Source organism: Lissotriton vulgaris, chromosome 11 (genome assembly GCF_964263255.1).
Source record: "Lissotriton vulgaris chromosome 11, aLisVul1.2, whole genome shotgun sequence".
NCBI classification, from domain to species: Eukaryota; Metazoa; Chordata; class Amphibia; order Caudata; family Salamandridae; genus Lissotriton; species Lissotriton vulgaris.
The window spans coordinates 24182259-24204835 of record NC_141699.1 but is presented as its reverse complement, the minus strand read 5'-3'; the positions used below and the strand labels follow the sequence as shown (position 1 = coordinate 24204835).

General features: G+C 48.3%; 1 protein-coding gene across 1 annotated transcript in view; it reads left to right on the top strand.

The window, feature by feature from the left end:
- ADGRD1 (adhesion G protein-coupled receptor D1) overlaps positions 1 to 22577 on the top strand; it is a 722099-nt gene that overhangs the window by 332949 nt on the left and 366573 nt on the right. The window contains exon 5 of the mRNA XM_086942663.1: positions 18215 to 18288. Coding sequence (XP_086798789.1) covers positions 18215 to 18288 — 74 coding nt within the window. The remainder of the gene's footprint in view (positions 1 to 18214; positions 18289 to 22577) is intronic.

The window sequence follows — 22577 nt, the reverse complement described above, 5'->3', positions numbered from 1 at the left end:
GCACAAGTGACTGAGATAAAGGTAGTACATTGTTTCCATGATCCTGGGGGATCAGGGTTGTCCTGTTCTAAGGGTGCCAGAAACTATTCTCTCCCCGAGAAGAGGAGGTTATAATGGCACTGTGAGCTATCTAATGCAAACAGGTTAAACATACGCGGTAGGGGTGCTCAGAGTTAGTCTCCCACTAATCCTACAGTTTATGTTATCCAAACGTGCAGGTCCTGCATGGGAAATATAGGAACTACATGACACTGGGAACTCATTGAAGATAAGTCTTCAGACATTGCCTTGTTCATGGAAATCTGGACCAATATCTGCTCTGAACCATCCGTTCTCTACATTGGTTACCTATGGCACAGAGGATTCTCTTCTAGGCCTTGTGCCTCTCTTTTAAGATCCTCAAGATGGCCTCTCCCCAGATTCTTGACAATCTTCTGAGGCCTTATATGCCCTCGCGCCCTCTGAGATCTCTGGGCCAAAACTTGGTTATGGTCCCACGGTTTAGACTATGTAGAGCGGGAGGTTGCTCCTTCCGGGTCTTGGCCGCAAAACTGTGGAACTCTCTTCCCTCTCACATTCGTGAAATTGATGAGTTGCTGAAATTTAGGCGGGCTATCAAAACGCATTTGTTCCCTCATAGTTCTTAGGTTCCTGTTCTTCGTGCTTCCATCCTGCTTTGCTGTGTTGTGTCTGGGTACTCTTCCTGAAGCGCCTGGACACCCCTTGGCTGGGGTGGCTGTGCGCTATAGAAGTGTTATTAACATAACATAACATCGCCATCACCATGCACAACAGCTATAAATTCACACGCACGGAACTCCTCAAACACTCGGGGGTAGGCATTGTCATTGTCTAAAAAAGCACACTCTGACTGACCGCGCACTATAATGACCTGACAGCTACCAAGGAACACCTCCACTTCCAGATCTGGTCCAACCTCACCTTCCGCAACACCCTTGTCTACATGCCCCCTGGTCCATGAAGCCCCATTCGCCAATGCCCTTGTAGACCTCATCGCACCCAAGGCTCTCCCATCCACTGACTACATGCTATTGGGACACTTCAACTTCCACCTGAACAACCCCAGAGATCAGAACACCACCACCCTCCTGGCGAACCTCGCCAACATCGGACTCATGCAGCTAGTCACCGCACCAACCCACATACCCAGACTTCTCCGCCAGTGGGAACTTCAACTACAGCCACACCACCGAACTCTCCTGGACGACCATCATAGTATACATCAAGCCTTCACCATGCTCACCGTACACCACCGCCATCATCGCCGCCGCAGCTAAATCAAGGTCATCAAAGAACTTTTCGGCAACTCCCTCAGCACCACCACGCCACCAATGCTTACCATCACCAACACCTCAGCGCACAAACTCCACCGATGGAGCTCCAACAGCACCAACACCCTGTCAGCTCCTCCCTGTCACTGGACCGAGCATCTGAGGGTCGCTGGCTGCCGGGGAAGGTGACAACAGACATCCTAGATGCCAAGCAAGACATTGTACAAAGAGACGCATCTCAGCATATGCGTCCCCTTGTGAACACCTATGCCACATTATACCTGCATCAGGTAGGATGTATGCAGGGTGGGCGTTCCCAAGCAACAAAGCCTCATAGGAGTGCCGCAGTGAAATCTATGAGATTTCACTGCAACAATTCTAGGACGCCACTGCGTCAAAACCTTACGCCCGTCTCATGACGGGCGTAAGGGTGACATAGTTCCATAGGGATAGGCCTGCCCCATGCAATGCTGGAGTTGCGTCATGCTTGCAACAAAAATGCAGCAATGAATGACTTTAGGGCTGACAGATACTTCAGAAATACTGACATTTCAGTAAATCCTTGCGACATGGAGTGCCGTACAGTAAATACCATGGTGTCACAAGGAGGGCGCAGTGAAAAGTGTGCCAACACTGTTTTTTTGCAGTGATGAAACACTTTACATGAATGAGGTCCAGGACTGTGCCCTATCTTATTGTGGGGTGCATTCCGGAACTTTTGTTTTGGCGCAGGGCGACGCAGCAACGTTCTTTGCTGCGCTTTCCAGCGCCAAAACCTCTGAAATGAGTCCCCAAGTGTTCGCACCAATTTTATGACCAGCTATTTTCTGGTCTTAAAAAACTGCCTCTAACTGAACTTAGAAACAGTTTTTTTGGGTTTTGCACCCCTATATCATGAAGTGGAGTTAACAGCAGTGTTTTTCACAGGAACTCCCACCTTTCATCTCATTTTCGCTAACTCTCGCTAACAGAAGTGGTGGTCTTTAAAATTCACATTTTCGCCGGAAAAGTGCTGTTAACTGCAGTTAACGGTAACTTGTAAATAAGGCAATAAAAAAATAGCTGCGGTAACGTCAAACAATTGACAGTAGGGCGGCGTTAAGTTCTTGTAAATATGCCCCAGAGTGTCCTGCTATCCTCGGCATCCACACTGTCCTTGCAAGCAGCTCCTTGGCAGGGAGGACAGACTGTCCTGATACCCTGTCCGTCCTTTGGTAGCCACACTGTCCTTGCAAGCAGCTCCTACACTGGGAGGACATGCTGTCCTGCCACCCTCTCCATCCCTCCGCCTCCACACTGCCCTTGCAAACAGCTCCAGAGTTGGGAGGACAGACTGTCCTGACACCATGTCCAACCCTCAATATCCACACCCTCCTTGCTGGGCGTGACGGACTGTCCTCCTACCCTCTCTGGCCCTCGGCACCCACACTGTCCTTGCAAGCAGCTCCCGGGCAGGGAGGACAGGCTGTCCTGCTACTCACGCTATCCTTTGGCACCCACACTGTCCCTGCAAGCAGCTGCAAGGTTGGAAGGAGAGAGTGTCCTGCTGCCCTCTCCTTTCCTCGACAAGCAAGCAAGCAGCGATGTTGTGACCTAAACTAGCACTCACTGTCCCTCAGGGCCAGACTGGGAAACCACAACCGGCCCTGCAAAGTGCTCGGCCGGCCACCCCCTCCCCACTCGGGTTGAGGTGGGGTTGGAGGTGCCGCCGAGCTCTTTACCGGGGCCGGTTTTCGCCCGATTTTGTTACAGCGCCGATTTTGCAGCTCTGCAGTAAAAACGGCCCTGTAACAAAAACGGCCCCCAGGGCCCCAAACCGGCCCCCACCCGTGCGACGCACTGGGGGATTGCCCGGTGCCCGCTATAGCCAGTCCGGGCCTGCTGTCCCTGTTGCATTTATAGGCAGGGCCCAGGTGCTCCCAGCCCTTCGACCGCTCTCCAAACATCGCATTCCTCGCAGGCGAGTTTTGATAATCTGGTAGAATATAAGAAGTACAATTATGCGATTTATATGGCAACGCAGGAGAAAGTTTTTAGTAAATTATACGTCAAGGAATGGGAAATTATGCAGCATGTGGACGTAAAGACAGATTACGATTTGGAACCAAAATCTCCATCAAGAAGACATTAAAACTTGTCTCCTGGAAAAGGACTTCAGAACAAAGGTTCAAGGTTTATCCACTCACAGTTTGATGCAGGCAGTATACGCCTGTGCTGTCTCCCTGGCACCAGAGTGCCACTTCTGAGAGGCCCCCTGCAGGCTGTTGCACCCCTCACCAAGGGTCTGAAGAAGCGCCTCCTTGTCACCCCCACATGAAGGAACTGCAGTGCCTCCTGCACCAAGACACATCCATACAAGGCCACCAGCATAAGCACGTCCCCATACCTGGCTGAGACATCACCCACCTCAGGGGGACAGAGCACAGCAGCACCAGAGACATCTCCAGACTGGAACCAAAAGCTGCAAGAAGGAGAAAAACAAGAGGCAGCCCTCTGCATCTGTACTCCTAGGACCTGGAACAGCATTTCCATCAACATCAGAACTGCCTCAACCCTGCTCCAATGCAGGAGGGAAGTCAAAAGGACAGATGATGGACGGAATGCTAAACAAATCAAACATTCACCAAGAGTCACAGATCTGGGCTAAAACCGTCATTTTTTTGTTCTCCATTCTAGTTTGCACCCAGCGATTTGCAAATTAGTTTTGACCCTGTGCCCCATGGGAACAGTCCAGCCCGAACTGCCAGGCCAGGTCCTCGCTGGACCAGAAACACGCATCCTAGGACCAGTTTCGGGGTATCGCCCCTCCTCTGCTTTCCCTCCAGTTCCTATTCCTGAGTTCACATCAGTGGTGTAACAAAACCTCAGGGGCCCCCCTGCAAGGTAAGGTGAGAGTGGCTCAATTACTTAACTGCCTTGCTGCACCTGAGTGTTTTATTTGTTTGCAGCTGGCCAGCCCAATTCAGCCCCCTTTGAGGTGAACAGTGTGCCCCCCCTACACCACGTGGGTTGTGGGGGGACCCTGGTACGCCCTGGTTCACATGACTCATTACTGAACTCTATGTGACCTGCAGTCCCTGAGTTTGAACTCTGGCCAGCAGGGGGCGTGCATTAAAAAAGTATGAAAACAGTGAGCCTGAGTCCAATGGAGGCGGAGTCAGTGACTGAGGGGCGGGATCAAAGACGTGACTGAAAAGAACAACATATTCTATAACTATTTTGTTGCTGTTTCACCTATTTAAAATAACACACACCTTAAATGAAAAGCTAGTGCAAGTTAAACTAATCAGTGAGGGATGCAGTTTTTTATGTTGCGAATCCTCTATTGGCTAATGCAGTCACTGCAGTCATCTGTGTGTGTGTAACCAGAGATACACAAAATTGAATTCTGGTTGGTGCTGTTGGGTAAAATGACTTGTGCATTTGTAGTGGTAAAAAGTCCAAATTGTGACAGAAAGCACTATGAAAATGTGCATCATTACACACTGCAGAAGCTAGGCTGCCATACATTGCACAGAAAGATTTATGTTTAAGATTTAAAAAAGTGCCCGCGAAATAAAGATCTGAATAATATGCAGACTAAACTGAGTGCAAACATTTTTTATAACTCCCCTTTATAAGCACACACTGCACACTCATGAGGTCACCTTCCAATACCTCTCAAAAAGAATAACCTTCAAATGACTGCATCATTTAAAGCCAAAATGCTTCCAAGCAGCCTTTACATTTGCAAATTCATCAATTGTGCACATTTACATTTCTTTCAGGCAGCAGACTCCCTGGCAGGAAGGCCTGTTTCTTGTTCAGCTGTCTGTCCTTCCTCAGCTTCACAGGAGACTCCCTCCGCCTCATAGAAGCATCTCAAATGTTGAAGTTAACCGTCCGGGAAGATTGCCTTTTAATATAAAGTAGGGAACAGTTTTTGATAAATTGAAAAAGTATGGGAACGTCATGACCCTCAGATTCCGCCCACTTCGACCTCAGACTCTGGTAGGGCCAACTCAGCCGTTCGTCCTTCTGAGTTTGAGTAACTGATCTCCATTAAAGCGGGGAGCAATAACTTGCCCTTAAAAGTAGTCTCTTTTCTGTATTTGTGGTCTTAAAAAGTCCTTGAGAAGAGGTTTGTGTAAGGTAGGATCCTCACATAGATTAATGTATTTCCTCCTATTATTCAAGTTGTCAAGTCCAGGACATAAGACCCCATCCATCAGTGACCAGGGCCACTCCAGCTCCAGCTCCATCTCAGTTCAAATCTTCACAATCTCTTCTTTAGTTTTCGACACCTAACTATTCCAGAACCCAAGACAGCATGCCACATACCTCCCACGGTTATACAAATCAAAATATGTTAAACCCACATAAAATTTTAACCTAAAATCTAATATAATGTGCATTACAAGAAAAGATACAAATTTGCACAAAATCCTCAAGACGGGCCAGTCTCCTGCTCACACACAAACTCTCCCTTTTGACAGTCTGCTTTTTACCAACATCAAGAGATGCCCCAGTGCAGCCCTCTTCAGACTCTTGCCGGCTCTTGGTACAGTATTATCAAGCTCTCGCCTACTGATAATGTCAAGTCCATCTTGTTCTGAACACTTTCATAGCAAAACCGCACCCAAATTCCAAAATTCCTCGACTACACCACAGCTTCGGCTGGTAGTGGGAGCACCGGCCGGGCGGTGACGTGGGGAGGGGGAGGGGCAGGGTGGGGGGTAGTAATGTATGGATTATGGAGTTTTACAGATAAGTAAACATATAAATAAATAAAACGAATTTAGTTGTATGCACTGCATCACCAAGTGCGATGCAGTGCGCGCAACGAAATTAGTTGTATTTATTTATATGTTTACTTACCTGTTAAAGTCCGTAATCCATACATTACTACCCCCCACCCTGCCCCTCCCCATTCACCGCCCGGCCGGTACTTGCACTACCGGCCGCTGCTGCTACACCACGCACCTTATCTACGTCAGACCATCCCTCCTGCAACTGTGCGTCATTCTCCTGTTCCTTTCGCCGCTCATCCTCTTGAATTATGCCACCTGATATTGTACAGACCATGACACTCTAGTCACCACATTCATCCTTCAAAACCTCGTTCTCCTTACCAATTGTCTCATCACACACAACCTAGAGCAACAATCTGCAATGATGTTCATAATACCAGGTACATATGAAACAGCAAAATCAAACTCTTGCAGAGCCAACACCCATCTTCAAATCCTACAGGAGATGGGATAGGTCCCCTGTTTACAAATAACCTCCTTTAAAGGCGTATGATCCGTTTTTGTCTCGAAAGGGCTGCCCCAAAATAATTTTTTAAGTCTCCTTACCGCCTACCAGACAGCCAGAGCCTCCTTCTCTATGACTGAATAGTTAGTCTCGGCTCCACGCAATTCTCTAGACACAACTAATATGTTCACTTTCTCATCAGACACTTGCTCCAACAATGCCCCCAACCCTTTTGTGCTGGCATCCGTTTCCAAGATGGTCTTGGCACCTGGTTCGAAGCTACACAAGTTTGACACTTTGCACAAGTTAAACTTCACTTCCTCAAATTCGTTCTCACGCGTCTTCGACCAAGTGAACTCCACACCTCTTTTAAATAACTCCCTCATGCCACTACACCCTTCAGCAAAGCCAGGGCCAAAAATGCTACAAAACTCTGTAGTTCCCACAAACGTAACCAGCCCATTCTTGGAAGTGGGTCTTGGCATCTCCTTTATGGCATTCATCAAATCCTCCTTGGGCCAAATTTGATCTGTTGTAATTATGTGTTCAAGATACTCTATCTCTGTCTCTCCAGATTTTCACTTCTCATGCTTTAGAGTCAGGCCACTCTCACTCAGTCTCTTCAGTAACTCACATACCCTGAAATCAAATCACGCTCCTCCTGATTCTTTCCATGCACCAGCACATCACCCTGGAATATCTGCACACCTTCGATAACCTTTGGCAAATGCTCCATAGCATTAAATTAAACTGAAGGGCATCCATAATATACTTGTGAGTCTCAAAGGGCATGATAAATGAAGTTAGCTGGGGATGTAATGATATCTGGTGGTACACTGAGGGCGGGTCTAATGAAGTGAAGAATTTTGCCCCACCTAGACAACATAACATTCGCGTGATATTAGGTAATGGATAGCAATCTGCTACCATGACCTATCTCAACCCCCTCATGTCCAAACCAAGTCTAGTTTGCCCTTTTGCCTTCCGAGCCATCACCACTGGGGACACCCATTCAGTTGACTTAACCTCTTGAATCTCATCACATTCCCGCAACTTGTCCAGTTCCCTCTGCATTGCATCCTTAACAATTATAGCCGCACTTCTTACCTTTCCTAACTTAGGATTCACACCAGACCTAAGCTTTATGTGGTGAATACTTCAGATGTCGCAACTCTTTTCGGAAGACCTCAGGAAATTGTGTCTTATAATTAGTTGCTTTACTCACATTATCAACCTTTGATGCCACAACCTTATCCTTCTCAAACGAACCATCTTTTAATTTCACCGAAGGTGTTTTGTTAGGATCCAGAATATGTATAAGACTTTCTGATAAAGACAGCTAATAGACACGTATATTTTATCTGGAACCATTCTGTCACAAAGCTCAATCAAGCCCCAAGAGTTACCCATCTTAGCCCTGGGTTTAAAATAATATTTCACCAAGCCCACGGAAATGTTCAAATTCTGTTAGAATAACTTTCTGGGTTTCAATGATATTTTCGCCCCAGAATTAAACAGCATTCTTACTGAAGATCCATTGGTCTGCACCATCTCAAACGGCCCTTCACTCTCTCCATTTCTTGTTTGTAAAACAATTTCCTCACATTCAGGATCAGAATCATATATCACTGCTCTCACTTTTTTTAGTATTTTTAACAGATTGCAACAGGACGTGAAGTGACTTTTCCTGCCACATGTTTTGCATGGGGCCTTCCATCCAGGGACTCCTTGAAATTTACCACATGTCCCCTATTTCCACACCTAAACCACTTAGGGGCAGATTTTCAATAACAGGCGCATCCCTTAGCAGGGATGCGCCAGTCATTTTACGTGACGTAAAAAAACCCTTGCGCTACCATGGATGTGCCGCACTTACAATGCGGTGCACTGTGGCGCAAGGATAGACAGATGCATGACTCATCTGTCAGCATAAGGGTGACGCAGTGCTAGAGTTGTGTCGCAAGAGCGACGCAACTCCAGCACTGATCAGGGGCGGCCTATACTTGCTGTGCTGCAATTTGACGTTGCCGTGCCGGAACACCCGAAGACTTGATGGGTACATTCTGAGATGCGGAGGACGGTTCCACATTATCTAATGCTGTTTAGGCCGTATAACATCCAGGACAGGCTCTCCACTTCAAAACTTGTACGCTTACAATATTATTTTTTGCGTTCTTCATCAAACGAAAAATTAACTATCAAACTTTGTCCCCAACTGGATTTGTTTACATTAAGGACTTCTCCTAAAACATACAGTGAGCTGTACATTTGGCTCCTGTAACTGTTATGAAAATCGGACCCAATCGTCCTTAGGAGTATTTCCCACTTTTTGGATGCCCTGAAGAAGCCCGCAACGGGTGAAACGTGTTGGCTGTACTTATTTGGCTGTACTTGTTTTGCATCTTAACATCTGAAATAAAGGATCAGAAAATGAAAGACCTCCTCTCGCTCTGAATTGCTTGTGCTTGGCATCTGTGCTGTGTACCCTGATTGCATGTTCATGTTGCCTCCTAGAGCCTTTTGTGTGAACCTTATTGTCTAGGTTTTCTATATTGATGAGCGCTGTTAATTATATAATTCCATGCCCCTCTGTCAATGCAAAATTGTAGTCCTACTTCTGATATTGTGGAATGTCCCAGTTTTCTTGGTTTTCAGTAGATGATACCCTTGCCCCTGCCATAAGTAAAGGTATCCTCAGTTGCAGGGAGACCTTCTGGCTTGGTATGTTGGCCTGAGGATTTATGGACAATCTGAAGCAGTGTTTACAGGAAGCGAGGCATTCACAAAGTGCTTCAGTAGATGCTGCCACAGAGCACAACTACTTGGGTTGGTGCACTATAAACAACCTGAAGCGGAACATTTAGTCTTTCAGTTGGTCGCTTAAAGCAAGGTTACATAGACGAGATGGGTATTGAGCGTTGGTTGGCTGCTCCAACAGTTGTTTAGCTTTTGGGTAGAACACAGGGTTGAAGCCTCAGAAGAGACTGAATACATGCTTGGAGGAACAGACCAATGATACAGTTAGTGCAGGAATGTTATGGTTGAGCAATGCCTCTGGGGTCTGGCTGTGAGGATGTCTGAGTGTAATGACTTCTCACAGGATAGGATATATCACCTGTGCACCAGCCCAAGCCAACGAAAAGCAATATTCGTTGATTGTTTCGAAATTTCATCTATATAGCGCCTACTATCCCTGGCAAGGAGTTAAGGCTCTTTACAGTGAGTAGCATGACGTGGTTCAGTTTAAAGAAACATTTTCACCCATGCTTCTTTAGGTAGTAGGTAGCTTCCCAGGCTGTAATAAGTGGGCAGAGGTAAATGCTGAAGATGGTACAAGGGGCATTTTTGGTGGATCTGTAAGTGACCACAGTGTTTCAGATGTGGACGGTCCTAGTTTCTGTTGTTGAGTGAACTAATATGTGACATGAATTTCATATTATCTGTACTCTTTGTAGCACTAGTTAACCCCTTCCATGCGGCCGCGATTCTGCGCCTGTGCAGCAGAATCGCGAGTGGGCGGGTTTATGACGGCCCTCAGACGTCATCAGCACACGAGCACCGTAGTGCATGATGGCTGGGGCCGTCATCAGCATGAAAGGGGTTAAACATTTTCTATGATTCAGATGCTAAGTACTCTTGGCTCTTCAAATCACCATGATGGGCCAAGGTAATTACCCTGCTGGCCAGCTGGAGGATCAAAGGCCTCCCTTCACAATATGGCTGTTAGCCAGTAATTAGGCCTGGTCCTAGAAGAGGATAGTGTGGGCACTGAATCTGAATGAGCTAATGACTTTTTTTTCACCCTGCACCTGGCCTGAGGACTCTCAAGTCCCCCGCCCCCACCCAAAAAAACAAACCAAGGAGGGTAGCCAGATCTCTAGAGATATTCATGGGGGTGGGGGGTTGGGAACAACTGGCAGTTGACCTTTTAAAGAGACAAGACTAGACAGCTGTGGTAGCTGGGGCAGGGTGTGGGCTTCTAGCGATGGTCTTTCAAGAAATTATGTGACAAGCCATCTTGGAAATTCTGATAATGCTGAGCATGAAGCTTGGGCAGGTGTGCAATGATGTGTTACCCTAGGATAGTGCAGAGGTGCCTAGTCTCTGGAACTTCTACCCCCAGTTGAAAACCCCTACACAAGGGAGAGACGGTTGAGAACTGTCTGACCTGGAAGGAGTGGGGCTAGAACAACGCCCAGGTGTAGAAGAGAAGACACCTGATCCCTTCTGCAAACATGGACTCAAGGACATCTTATTTCAATTACCACTAATTGATTAGGATATGTTTCTCCAGAGGCTGTGGCTCTGGTTCTGCTCCCCCTATTCGGGACAGCAAAGAGATGGACCTGCTGATGGGAACGCTAGCGGGTTCCCCTGGATGTCCTCTGGACTGGTCCTGCAAGAGGAAAATCTTCAGGAGAGGCCCCTGACTTCCATTGACCCTGGCGCTCTTTAATTGTCAAAACAAGGCTATGGGAGCGGAAGGGTGTAGGCAGACGGGCCACTATTCCTTGGGGCCCTGAGGTGAGCTGAGGAAGAGCCCATGACCAGGATAGGTGCCAAGGTCCGGGATGGGAGACAGATCCTGTGCAAGGAGGGAGATAAGAAAGAGCATGCTCCTACAGAAATATAACAAGCATTTGCAATGCAATAGATCTCGCATTTACATGAGTTTAAGCTATTGCATTGTAAATGAAAATACCTATTATTTTTGCTTTTTAAAGCATAAATAAAAAGCATCGTAATTTACAATGCCAATACCTTAAACTTGCGTAAATGCGAGACCTATAGCTGCCACCATTGTCCCCATAAGTGCCCTAAACAAAATAGTACTCACCCCTTAGATAAAGCAGACCGTGTACAGAGCCAAGTAGAAGATCCAGTCGTCATGGGCGATCACAAATGGAGACAGGACAGTTACAAGGAGGGACTAACAAGCCTCATAATGAATTGGAAGCCAGCATTTACCAAGCACAATGACTGCAGCCAATCAAAACTATGGGCGGAGAGAAGGCGAGGCTTACACAGCATACTCGACTACTGCATGCCTCGCAAAGCGAGAAGCGCATTCGCGCTGCTGCTTAGTTCGACCTAAAAATTGAGTGGCTTGGAGGTCTGCAGAAACCACTTCTCCATTGAAGTTGGCCCAATGGGGGCCAAAAGAACTCAGAGAGAAAACCAGGGTGCAAGTAGCATCCCACTTAATATTATCAAGCTACCCTAGGGAGAATTAAGCCCCCTGGGGATTGATGCAAGATGAAATTGAGAATGGGGTGTACATGGGACCCTCTCCCAAGTGAAGCTTTCTTCCCCAGGGACCACCAGCACCAAGCATCTGATGAAGTGAAATCCAAGAAACAGGGTGCCATTGCGCTCCAGATTGGAAATCATCTCCAGGAGTCCCCAGTTCCTCAGGCAGAGCAGGGAAGTGAGCAGCCCCTCCAACCCCTACCCATGTCTGGCGGGTGTGGGTGCACCAACTACTGACTTTCCACCTTCGCTCATCGTGGGTGGGGAAACACTGTGTTAGTCAGCTCCTGTACTGTTGTAAAACAGCTCAGCAGTGTTTGGAAAGCCAGCAAGGACCACAAGGTGTAAGAGGCTTCCCTGCGGTCTCCAGCATATGAACATTGCGAGTGCTCCGTTAGTGTCCGTCACCCGCAGTCAAAGGAACACACCATAGAACACATTTACATAAATATAAAGGAAAACATACTTATTGCAGTTTTTGGCCACTTGCTTGAGAATAGAAGACAAGAAAAATAAATAAGTGAGGGGCAGGAGATAATCACATTAGCCCCCATGGCGCAGAGAGAAGCAAAGCCATAAGCCTCCACGCCCCAGGAAGGGCTCGGGAACCACCAACATTGAACACATTGTTTGTAGGGCTGCCAGGAGTGCAGCAGTCCCCACAAGATCCCCCTTTAAAGTTTCACAAAGCTTGACCTAAGTCTGCCGGGGGATTCACTTTGAGAACCCCAGGAGAAAGTTGCTTTACTTCAAGCCCTTCTGGAGCTTGGGGGTTTAGCTGATAGGTTCTAGAGTATAAGAATCCCTATTGGTGGGTCTGCTGCATGTTCAAAAATGAAAAAAAGACGTGCCAACTGTTTATGGAAATTGAAATACTTTATTGACGATGCCAAAGTTATCAATGAATGATGTATATATTATCGAAGGTCATGGAAAGTCTTTATCGACAATGACAAATCAACTCTGCATCTTTATATGTATTAATGAAAGCCATTTAAATTATTTATTAGCAATCACAAAGTTAACCATGAGTTATTATATGCATTAATGAATGTCATTTTAAGATAGAAGCATCTTTCATTATTTTAACTGGTAACAGTGTTTCTGGTATTATCAGTGTGGTGTCACCCTGAGAAAGCCATTAGGCCTGCCTTTTGATAACAACACCACATTCCATTATGCCTTTTATATGTTGAGGGTGGAGACATATTTTAAATTAATTTATAAATATTTGTAAATTAATGTGTCATATTGAGTAGCATTGTTTGTTGCATACTTGTGCACCGAGGGTACTAGCCCACCACACATCCCCTCAGTAGACTTAGGATTGCTCTGCTCCGCTACCCTGGGAGAGTCAAGTGCTACAAAGGAGGGCCTGGTTCTCGATAGATGGAGGGTTGTGAACTTACTTTTTGGTGAAGGATCCATATCCTGAACTACTAATCACCCACTTTTTTATTGTCTATCAGAAACTATTTGTACACAGACCAAGTTCTGTTCATCCGTAGTATTGGGGCCTATGTGTCGAGACGTGTCAACACGTATGCCATGCCAGAGTCACATTTTCTCCATTCTGTGGTACTGGTGCGCTTGAGTCAGCATTGGATGGGATTGGTGCCCATGGATCTAAGTGTTCCAACATATGTGCCCTGACAAACTCAGCTCTTGCCAATTCTATGAAATTGGTGCCCAGGTTTGCCAGAACATATTTCATGTGGAGAAGTGTGGCTCACTGGTTAGAGAAGGCATACCCTGAAGCTGAGGTCAGACCCGGGACCAGGGTTCGATTCCCGACGCGGCAGGGTACTGAACCCAATTGTCCACGGACTCGATAATTCTCGCTTCGGTGCCCACTCTAAGCATGAGTTCACACTATGCAGCTCTGGGCAACAAGCTTGCTTAATCTCCACAACGGCCCCCCTGCGGCGGGATGCCTGGCTTTCACCTTGGGGATGCCCAGCATGGGTGATCTCACAGGGAAAAACCAGGACGGGTTCCCAAGGCAAGCGCCGAGATGCCCAAGGGTACATCGAGCGCTATATAAGAACACACATACATACATACATACATACATGACAGCGTCTGCTCTTCTCCATTGGTGGGTTGGTTCCCCTGTGCATAGGTGTGCCAACACCTGTTCCATACCAGAGTCAAGACTTTCAGAGTTCTGTTGTAATGGTCCCTCCATGACCCGCTGTGCCCGTACTAAAGCCATGTCAGACTTGCCAATGCTCCTTTTAAACTGGTATGCCTCTATTCATTCCATACCATAATCAGCACTTGCCCATTTGGTTGAGTTGGTATCCACGAGCCCAGGTGTGCCATTACAAATTCCATGCCAGAAACCGGTCTTGAACATTGGGTTGCATTGGTGCTGAAGCATGACAGTTCATGGGTTATGCCAGACTTCAGTTATGCAGAAATGGTGCCCAATGATTAAGCTTTCCAGTACATATTCCATACCAGACTCTAGTTTCCCTTTTCTGCAGTAATGGTGCCCCTGTGACCGGGCGGGCCAGTACCAATTCCATGCTAGAATCTGTTCTCACACATTGGGTTGGTGCCCATGAGCCCAAATGTGCCAGCATGTGGCCCTTGCTAGACTCGAGGCTTGCCAACGGTCCTGCTGGGAAAAGAGCCATAACAACAAAAGCCTTACATCGCAAGCCTTTGCAACGCGTTTGTTACATCGACCGCGTTGTTACAACGTGAACAATTACATTGCAGTCGTTTAAATGACTAGCTGTAGGGGGCGCACTGGTGTTGGATTTAGAATCCAACACCTTCCCTGCTGTTGCACAAACTGGAGTAGGAATAGTAAATTATACTATTCCTAAGTCCAGTGTGTCCCCTACAGCAAGTCGTTGAATTGACTTGTGATGTAATAGTTCACATTGTAATGGCATGTGATGTAACACTTGCGAAGTAATCAATCAATCAATCAGTCAGTGAACTTGTAAAGCACGCTACTTACCCGTGAGGGTCTCAAGGCGCTGAGGGTGGGGTGCTGCTGCTGCTCGAAAAGCCAGGTCTTGAGGAGCCTTCTGAAGGTGAGCAGGTCTTGGGTCTGCCATAGATGGATGGGGAGGGTGTTCAAGGTTTTGGCAGCGAGGAAGGAGCAGGATCTGCCGCCGGAGTTTGTTCTTTGTATGCGTGGGACAGCGGCAAGGGCGAGGCTGGCGGAGGGGAGCTGGTGGGCGGGGGTGTGGAAGTTGAGTCTGTCTTTCAGGTAGGCTGGTCCGGTGTTGTGGAGTGCTTTGTGTGCGTGGGTGAGGAGTTTGAAGGTGATCCTCTTATTGACGGGGAGCCAGTGCAGGTCTCTTAGGTGATGTGGCTACGGCGGGGTATGTTGAGGATCAGTCGGGCTGAGGCGTTTAGGATGCGTTGTAGTGGTCGCAGGTGTGTGGCCGGGATTCCTGCGTAGAGTGCGTTGCCGTAGTCCAGCCTGCTGCTGACGAGGGCTTTGGTCACTGTTCTTCTTTTTTCGGTCGGGATCCACTTGTAGATCCTGCAAAAGCATGCGGAGGGTGTTGTAGCAGGATGAGGAGATGACGTTGACCTGCTTCAACATGGAGAGGGAGGAGTCTAGGATGAATCCTAGGTTGCGTGCGTGGTCCGTGGGTGTTGTAGCTGCTCCCAGTATTCTCGGCCACTAGGAGTCGTCCCAAGCAGCGGGGGTGGGACCTAGGATGAAGACCTCCGTCTTGTCCGAGTTCAGTTTCAGATGGCTGCCCCTCACCCACTCGGCGATGGCCTTCATTCCCTTGTGGAGGTTGGATTTGGCGGCTGGCGGGCCACTTGTGCGAGGGGGGCCATGTAGATGTTGAACAGGGTCGGGCTGAGGGATGAGCCCTGGGGTACGCAGCAGATGATGTTGGTGGCTTCGGATCGGAAGGGCGGGAGGCGGATTCTTTAGGTTCTGCCAGAGAGGAAGGATGTGGTCCAGTTCAGGGCCCTCTTCTGGATTCCTGCTTCTTGGAGGCGTGTTCTTAGAGTGTGGTGGCAGACCGTGTCGAAGGCGTCCGACAGGTCCAGGAGGATGAGGGCTGCAGTTTCGCCATTGTCTAGCTGGCGTCTGATGTCGTCTGTGGCGGCGATAAAGGCAGTCTCAGTGCTGTGGTTGTGTCTGAATCCGGATTGGGATGCGTCTAGGATGTTGTTGTCCTCGAGGTGTCGGGTCAGCTGCATGTTGGCGAATTTCTCAATGACCTTCGCCGGGAAGGGGAGCAGGGGGATGGGCCGGAAGTTCTTGAGGTCTTTGGGGTCTGCCTTGGGCTTCTTGAGGAGTGCGTTGATTTCGGCGTTCTTACAGCTTTCTGGGAAAGTCTCTGTGTCGAAGGAGATGTTGATGATCTTCCGTAGTTGGGGTGTGATGGTTGCGTCAGCTTTGTTGAAAACGTGGTGTGGGCAGGGGTCTGACGGAGCTCCTGAGTGGATGGAGTTCATGACCTTGCATGTTTCTTCGTCATTGACGTGGACCAGGAGGTCAGCTGGCCGGTGCAGGTGGCATTCAGGGTGTGGACTGTTGCAGTCGGGGCGGATGAGGAGTTGAAGCTGTCGTGGATGTCGGCGATCTTGCGATGGAAGAAGGTGGCCAGTGAGTCGCACAGATCTTGCGAGGGCGGGATGTCATTGGTCTTGGCGCTGGGGTTGGAGAGTTCCTTCACTATGTTGGAAATTTCTTTGCTGTTGTGTGCGTTGTTTTCCAGTTGGGTTTTGAAGGACGATCTCTTGGCTGTTCTGATGAGTTGGTGATGTCTGCGGATGGCGTCCTTGTGGGCTGCGTGGCTGTCTGGTGTGCGGTCGTGGAGCCATTTCTTCTCATGTTTCCAGCATGTTGGTTTGGAGATCTAGAGTTCTTCAGTGAACCAGGCGGCTTTCTTGCTGGGGTGGTTGATGGAGGGTTTCTTGATCGGGGTGAGGGTGTTGGCACAGTCGTTGATCCACTGTCTGAAGTTTTGGGCGGCGGCATCTGTGTCGGTGGGTGGGTTCTGGGCGAGGGTGGAGGTCAGCTGGTCTTCGGTAATTATGCTCCAGCAGCGGCGAGACAGCTGTTGGGTGCGGTGGTGCGTGGTTTGTCTCTTGAAGGTGAAGTGGATGCATCGGTGGTCAGTGCAGTGGAGTTCGGTGGTGTGGTTGAAGGCGACGTGGGTGCTTGTGGAGAAGACGGTTCGAGCGTGTGTCCGCCAGCATCGGTGGGTTCGGTAACGAGTTGTTTGAGGCCGAGGCTGTCGAGGTTGTCGATCAGGGCGTTGGAGTTGGCGTCGTTGTTGTTCTTGAGGTGGAAGTTCGGGTCCCTGAGGAGGATGTAGTCTGTGGAGGCGAGTGAGTGGGTGCTGGCGAGGTCGGCGACGGAGTCGCCGAAGAGGGCCAGGGGTCCGGGAGGTCTTTAAATGAGTGTTCCTCTGAGGGTGGTGTTGGGGTCAGTGTGGATCCGGAAGTGAAGGTGTTCGGCGGATTTGAGGGAGTTGTCTGCGAGGGAGTGGACCTGGAGGGTGGACTTGTGGACGATGGCTATTCCTCCACCCATCCCATTGGTGCGGTCTCTGCGGGAGATCTCGTAGCCGTCCGGGATGGCTGTGGCGATGTCCGGTGCCGAGGAGTCGTTCCACCAGGTCTCGGTTAGGAAGGCAACGTCTGGGGCGGTGGTGTCGAGCAGGTCCCAGAGCTCGACGGCGTGTTTGCGTGCGCAGCAGGTGTTGAGGAGTATGCAGCGGAGGTGGTTGGGTAAATTCCTTGGGGTTTTGGTGGTTCTGTCGCATGTGAAGTTGCAGGTGTGGCAGGAGAAGAGTCCGTGGGTGCGTTTCGTGTCAGCCTGGAAGCAGCGGTGGTCTTGGCAGGAGTTGAGAGCGTGGAGAGAGTTGGTGTCGTATCGGATTCTGGTGTTGTGGCGTGTGCAGGGTCCAGGGGTTCTGGCACTGGGCGCGGTCCAGGCACGGCGGGCGCAGACAGGCTTGCCTTTGGCGCGCCAGCAGTGCACCCGCTGCGTGCGGCCGCTGCATGTCCGGGCAGTGACCGGCATTTAAGGCGGGGTGGGAGGGAGGAGCAGCTGGGATGCGGGAGCGGGGCGCCAAGGGGGCGTGGCCACAGGGTCAGCGGTGGGAAACGAGCGGTCAAAGATAGCAAGAAAGAGGGGGGTGGGGAACAGAACTGGGCTACAGAGAAGAGAATTACAGCGAAGGATACAGGGATATAAGATACGCAAGAGTGCAAAACAGAAACAGAAAGGCAAACCAAAATTCAGCATGAAGGTCCGGGGCACAGGAGAATTGAGCCCACGCAGAGAGCGTCAGCAGCGGGGCGAGCGCACACCGGTGGTGCTGCTCGGCAGTAGGGGGTGCGACCTGGCCTGTAAAGTCAAAGTAAAAGTATATATTCTTGATCCTATAGGTTTTGTCATCATCTCTCTAACCGAGCACATCTTTTGTATTTTTCAGACCCAGAGACTGCTACGGGCCGAGGGGAACGAGAGCACGAGCATCTTCCTGTACTGCGCCTTCCTGGACTTCAGGTGCGTGTGACATATAAACTCCTCAGGTGCGTGAGATGTACAGAGAAGCGGTGGCCCCGACAGCTTTCTGTAGTATTCCTTCCTGGTCTTCAGGTGTGTGAGATGTACAGAAAAGACATAAACCTGAAGCTTTCTGTGCTGCGCCTTCCTGGACTTCAGGTGCGTGTGACATAGATGCCTCAGGTGCGTGAGATGTACAGAGCAGTGGCCCCTACAGCTTTCTATAATATTCCTTCCTGGACTTCAGGTGCGTGTGACATATAGACACTGCGGGTGCGTGAGGTGTAAGAGAAGCTGTTAAGCCTATAGCTTTCTGTTCTGCGCCTTTTTGGACTTCAGGTGCGTGTGACACCACATGTGCGTGATATGTACAGTGTAGCGGTGGGCTTTGTGTGTTTCCATTTCTGGACTTTAGGTGTGTATGACATGTAAAGACTTCAGGTGCTTGAGATGGACAGGAAAACGGTGGGCTACGTGTTGTACCGCACCTTTTTGGACTTAAACTTTGTGTGGCATACATAGACTTCAGTGAGTGTGACATAAACATGTAGGTGCATTATATGTCTAGACTTCCAGTGTGTGTGACATATAGAATATCAAGCTCACAAGATATCTAGAGAAACAATGGTTACTGCTTGAGGTAGGGTGTGAAACCTTAATCAAGCAGCAACAACAGTCCTTGTCATTGTAAAGTCACCAGCAAACCCCAATTTAACCTATGCTCAATCAACCCTCTGGTAGCTTGGTTGCATGGAGCAGTCAGGCTCAAATTAGAGGCAATGTGTAAATATTTAAGCAACGCTTTAACCCCTTGTGCGCTGCACACATTATTCCTCTGCGGTGTGGGCGAATTAATGAGTGGGTGGTGTTCTGATGGCCCCCGGCCATCCTCCGCACACGCCCACCATGACGTTACACGGCCGGGGGCCATCCGAATCACGCAAAGGGTTAAACAGTAATAAAGTTAAAAACAAGAAATAAATAAAACAATACCAAAATGACAAAAATGACAAAAATCTAATCAGTAGAACCAATAAAATGCAGTTTTAAAGATTTCAGTGAATATAGCTCCAAAAAGCACAAAGCGCCAACTGTGGTTATCTGGTCGAGCCAGACTGGAACAAAGTTACAAGCTCAGGCTGACCAAGAGTACCTTAAATACTGGTTTATTTATTTATTTATTCAATTTATTTTGAAAGTTTTATATAGCGCAAACAAGATCTTTGCAGATATCAGAGCGCTTTACAAAGAGAGGGTACATGATCCTAGTCAAACAGGTAAGTCAGTAAAGCTAACAGTACAAATAGATGTAAGGCAATAAAACAAATAATACAAATAAGCAAAGAGGTTGAACAGGTAGTAAAAATCTGTGCAGATTCTTTAAGAGTCCGAAGTAGTAGTTCAGGTGTATTTAGCCATGAGGATAGCTTTTACTTCTTTCTTAAAGCGTATAGTGGAGGAGATGAGCCTGATTTCAGGAGGGAGTGAGTTCCAGATTCAGGGTGCCATTCCTGAAAAGGAGCGTTTATAAGTTTTTTCCTTCCGAAATATTCTAGGCTTCAGCAGAAGATTGGTTGTGCCTCTGGTGTTTCTAGAGCCGCCAGAGATTGTCAACTTCTGAGTGAGGTAGCCGGGTGAGTTAAGGTGTACCGCCTTGTGTGTCATGCAGGCAATTTTCAGGTGCATTCTGTCTTCAAAAGGCAGCCAATTAAGGGATTTCAGGTCAGGGGAAATATGAGAGTGCTTTTTTGACCCCGTGATGAGTCTCGCTGCAGTGTTTAAGGAAGCTCTTAGGGGTGCCGTAGTGGTAAGGGGGAGACCGCAGAGTGCGATGCTGCCATATTCTATTCGAGGGATGACTAGTGCTTGTACTGCAGTTTGGAAGTCTTTAGCTGGGAGGAAGGGTTTGAGTTTCCTCAAGGTATTGATTTGGAAGTTCGCTCCCTTAGTTGCCTTGCTGATATGTTGCTGCATGCTGAGATTGGTGTCAAGTGTTATGCCTAGAGATTTAGCTGAGTCCACGATGGTGGGTTGGACATTGAGTGCGGTTAAGTGTTTCTTGGTCCCACGTCTAGGATGCATCCCACAGTCAAGGAAATGCGAGGTCCTGTTTGGAGATGCACAGCGTTAGTCTGAAGAAGCTGCAGGGCTTGTAATGAGAGGCCCTGCATCATCATCAAGGAGGCTGTCGACCAGGGGGCTTGTGATGCAGAGTTCTGCAGCAAGATTCATCGCGCTGGTTCCAAAGAAGCCTTGGGCTTGTGATGCGAGGGCCTGAGTCTGGAAGCATCCTGCAGCAGCAGTTCAGATTAGGCTACAGGTTGCGAGGGGGATGCAAAGTCGTGGCACGGAGGACATCCATGCAGGAGTCGTGATTCATAGGTTCTGCTCGGAGTTGCGCCATGCAGCAGAGGAGATACCTCGGTTCTGCTAGGTCCACAGATGGGATGGCCGAGCACCTTCCAAGGGTCCAGGACTGGAGTGGCACCACTTGGCAGGGTAGGAGTCACAGTTCTAGAGTGCAGGTAATGGTTACAAGAGTCTAACCCCTGGAGTCAGTCTGGTGATCCTGCATACAGTTTGTAGGTCCAGTCCTTCTCACCTAGGCAAGAGGGCAGCAGGTCAGCACAGCAGAACAGCAGTACTGACGGGCTGCAGTCCAGAAGTGTGGCAGTCCTCTCAGCAGCACAGCAGTCCTTCTTCCTGGCAGAAGGTCCACAAGTGTATTGAAGATTTGGTGTCTGAGGTTCGATTTGTATACCTAGTGTCTTCTTTGAAGTGTGAGAAGCTCCTATAGGATTCCCTTTGGAGTGCACATGTTTCCTGCCTCTCCTGCCCAACAACAGGGGGCATGCATCACTCTAAGATGGCCGCAGAAAACACTCCCTTTCACTATACTGATACTAGACAGTCCCTCCACGCTGTTTACCTCACTTTCAGATAAAACCCGGGAAACCAGGATCACTGAGTACCGGATCGCCATACCTGCAGCAGTGCTGTCGCACTTATGCAGTAAGTACGCCCCTGTTACACGCTATCGCCACTGTCATACCAAGATATGCATTCCTGTAACAAAACCTTTGTTTTGCCCCTCTTAGGTAGCCATTGTGCTCCTTGCGCCATTGTAGCATCCGAGTCATGATCCCGGTAAATTAATATACCGCTGGGACCACCCGACCGATCAGGTAAAATGCTACCTCACCTTACTTAGCAGAGGCACAGTACACGCATCGCTATGGTTTTAACGTCCCACTTGTATTCACAGATAACCCGATTTAGCAGTCTCCGAAAGGAACCTCCTACGGATAGCCATATTATGTTATGAAGTATGTGCAACTCACATCCCTCTTTTTACCCTCCCGAATAGTAATCACTACAGCAAGCGCAATATTATGCACTTTCCACTGACGCCGTGCGCAATCCACCAAAACCGTGCACTTCTGCCTCCTTGACTCTCATAGAATGCTGCCATGCATGTAGCCGCTGTCACATTTTTCACTATCACGACTTCAAAATTGTCCGTTCCTAAGGAACACCATGAATAGGTCGAAGCCAGCCGTCCTTTTTACACGCCTATAGTCCGCAGAGAACGTTGCATGGATTCTTCCAAATCTCCATAGTCACTGCGCCGAGAATTTTATTCACAAATGTTTTTAAACTTTTCTTCACGTGTCATGGATCAAATGCTTCACCGATAAGCACCTCACAAGTTGCAACAAAAGGATCTTTGATACATGCCTGTTACTTATATTTTTTGTTTTTTTTTCTCCCCCCTTTTTCTTCCCCATGTAAATATGTATGTAAAGTAAATGTAATGAAAAGGCTTTAAATATTACTCATGTTCAAGACAACAATAATGTCAACCCTTGTCCTGATGATGATGCCTTCATCTTTATAGGCATCGAAACGTCGTCAACTTTTAAACCCCATATGCAAATTATTTATGTAAAACTTAAAATTGCAATGGAGTGGTTTTTCTACATGTTATGTCTGCTTTACTGAGGTACAAGTACGCAGACTAATTTCTTTGCCTTGTTTACACTGTTTCTTTGTTGTTATGTCTTGTATGTTGAGGGTCACGGCTGTGCCCGCTTGACATTCTCTCTAAGAAACACTTTATTTTTTGCACCCATTGAACCCATTGAAAAATAAATCCTGTCCGGACGGACGGAAGACATACTACTTATCAAGTATATGGTCATTTTTTCTCTGTATATCATTTTCATATAGGGACCATTGTTCTTTGTAATATGTAATGCCCAAGGTCCCTATACTATACCTTAAGGGTT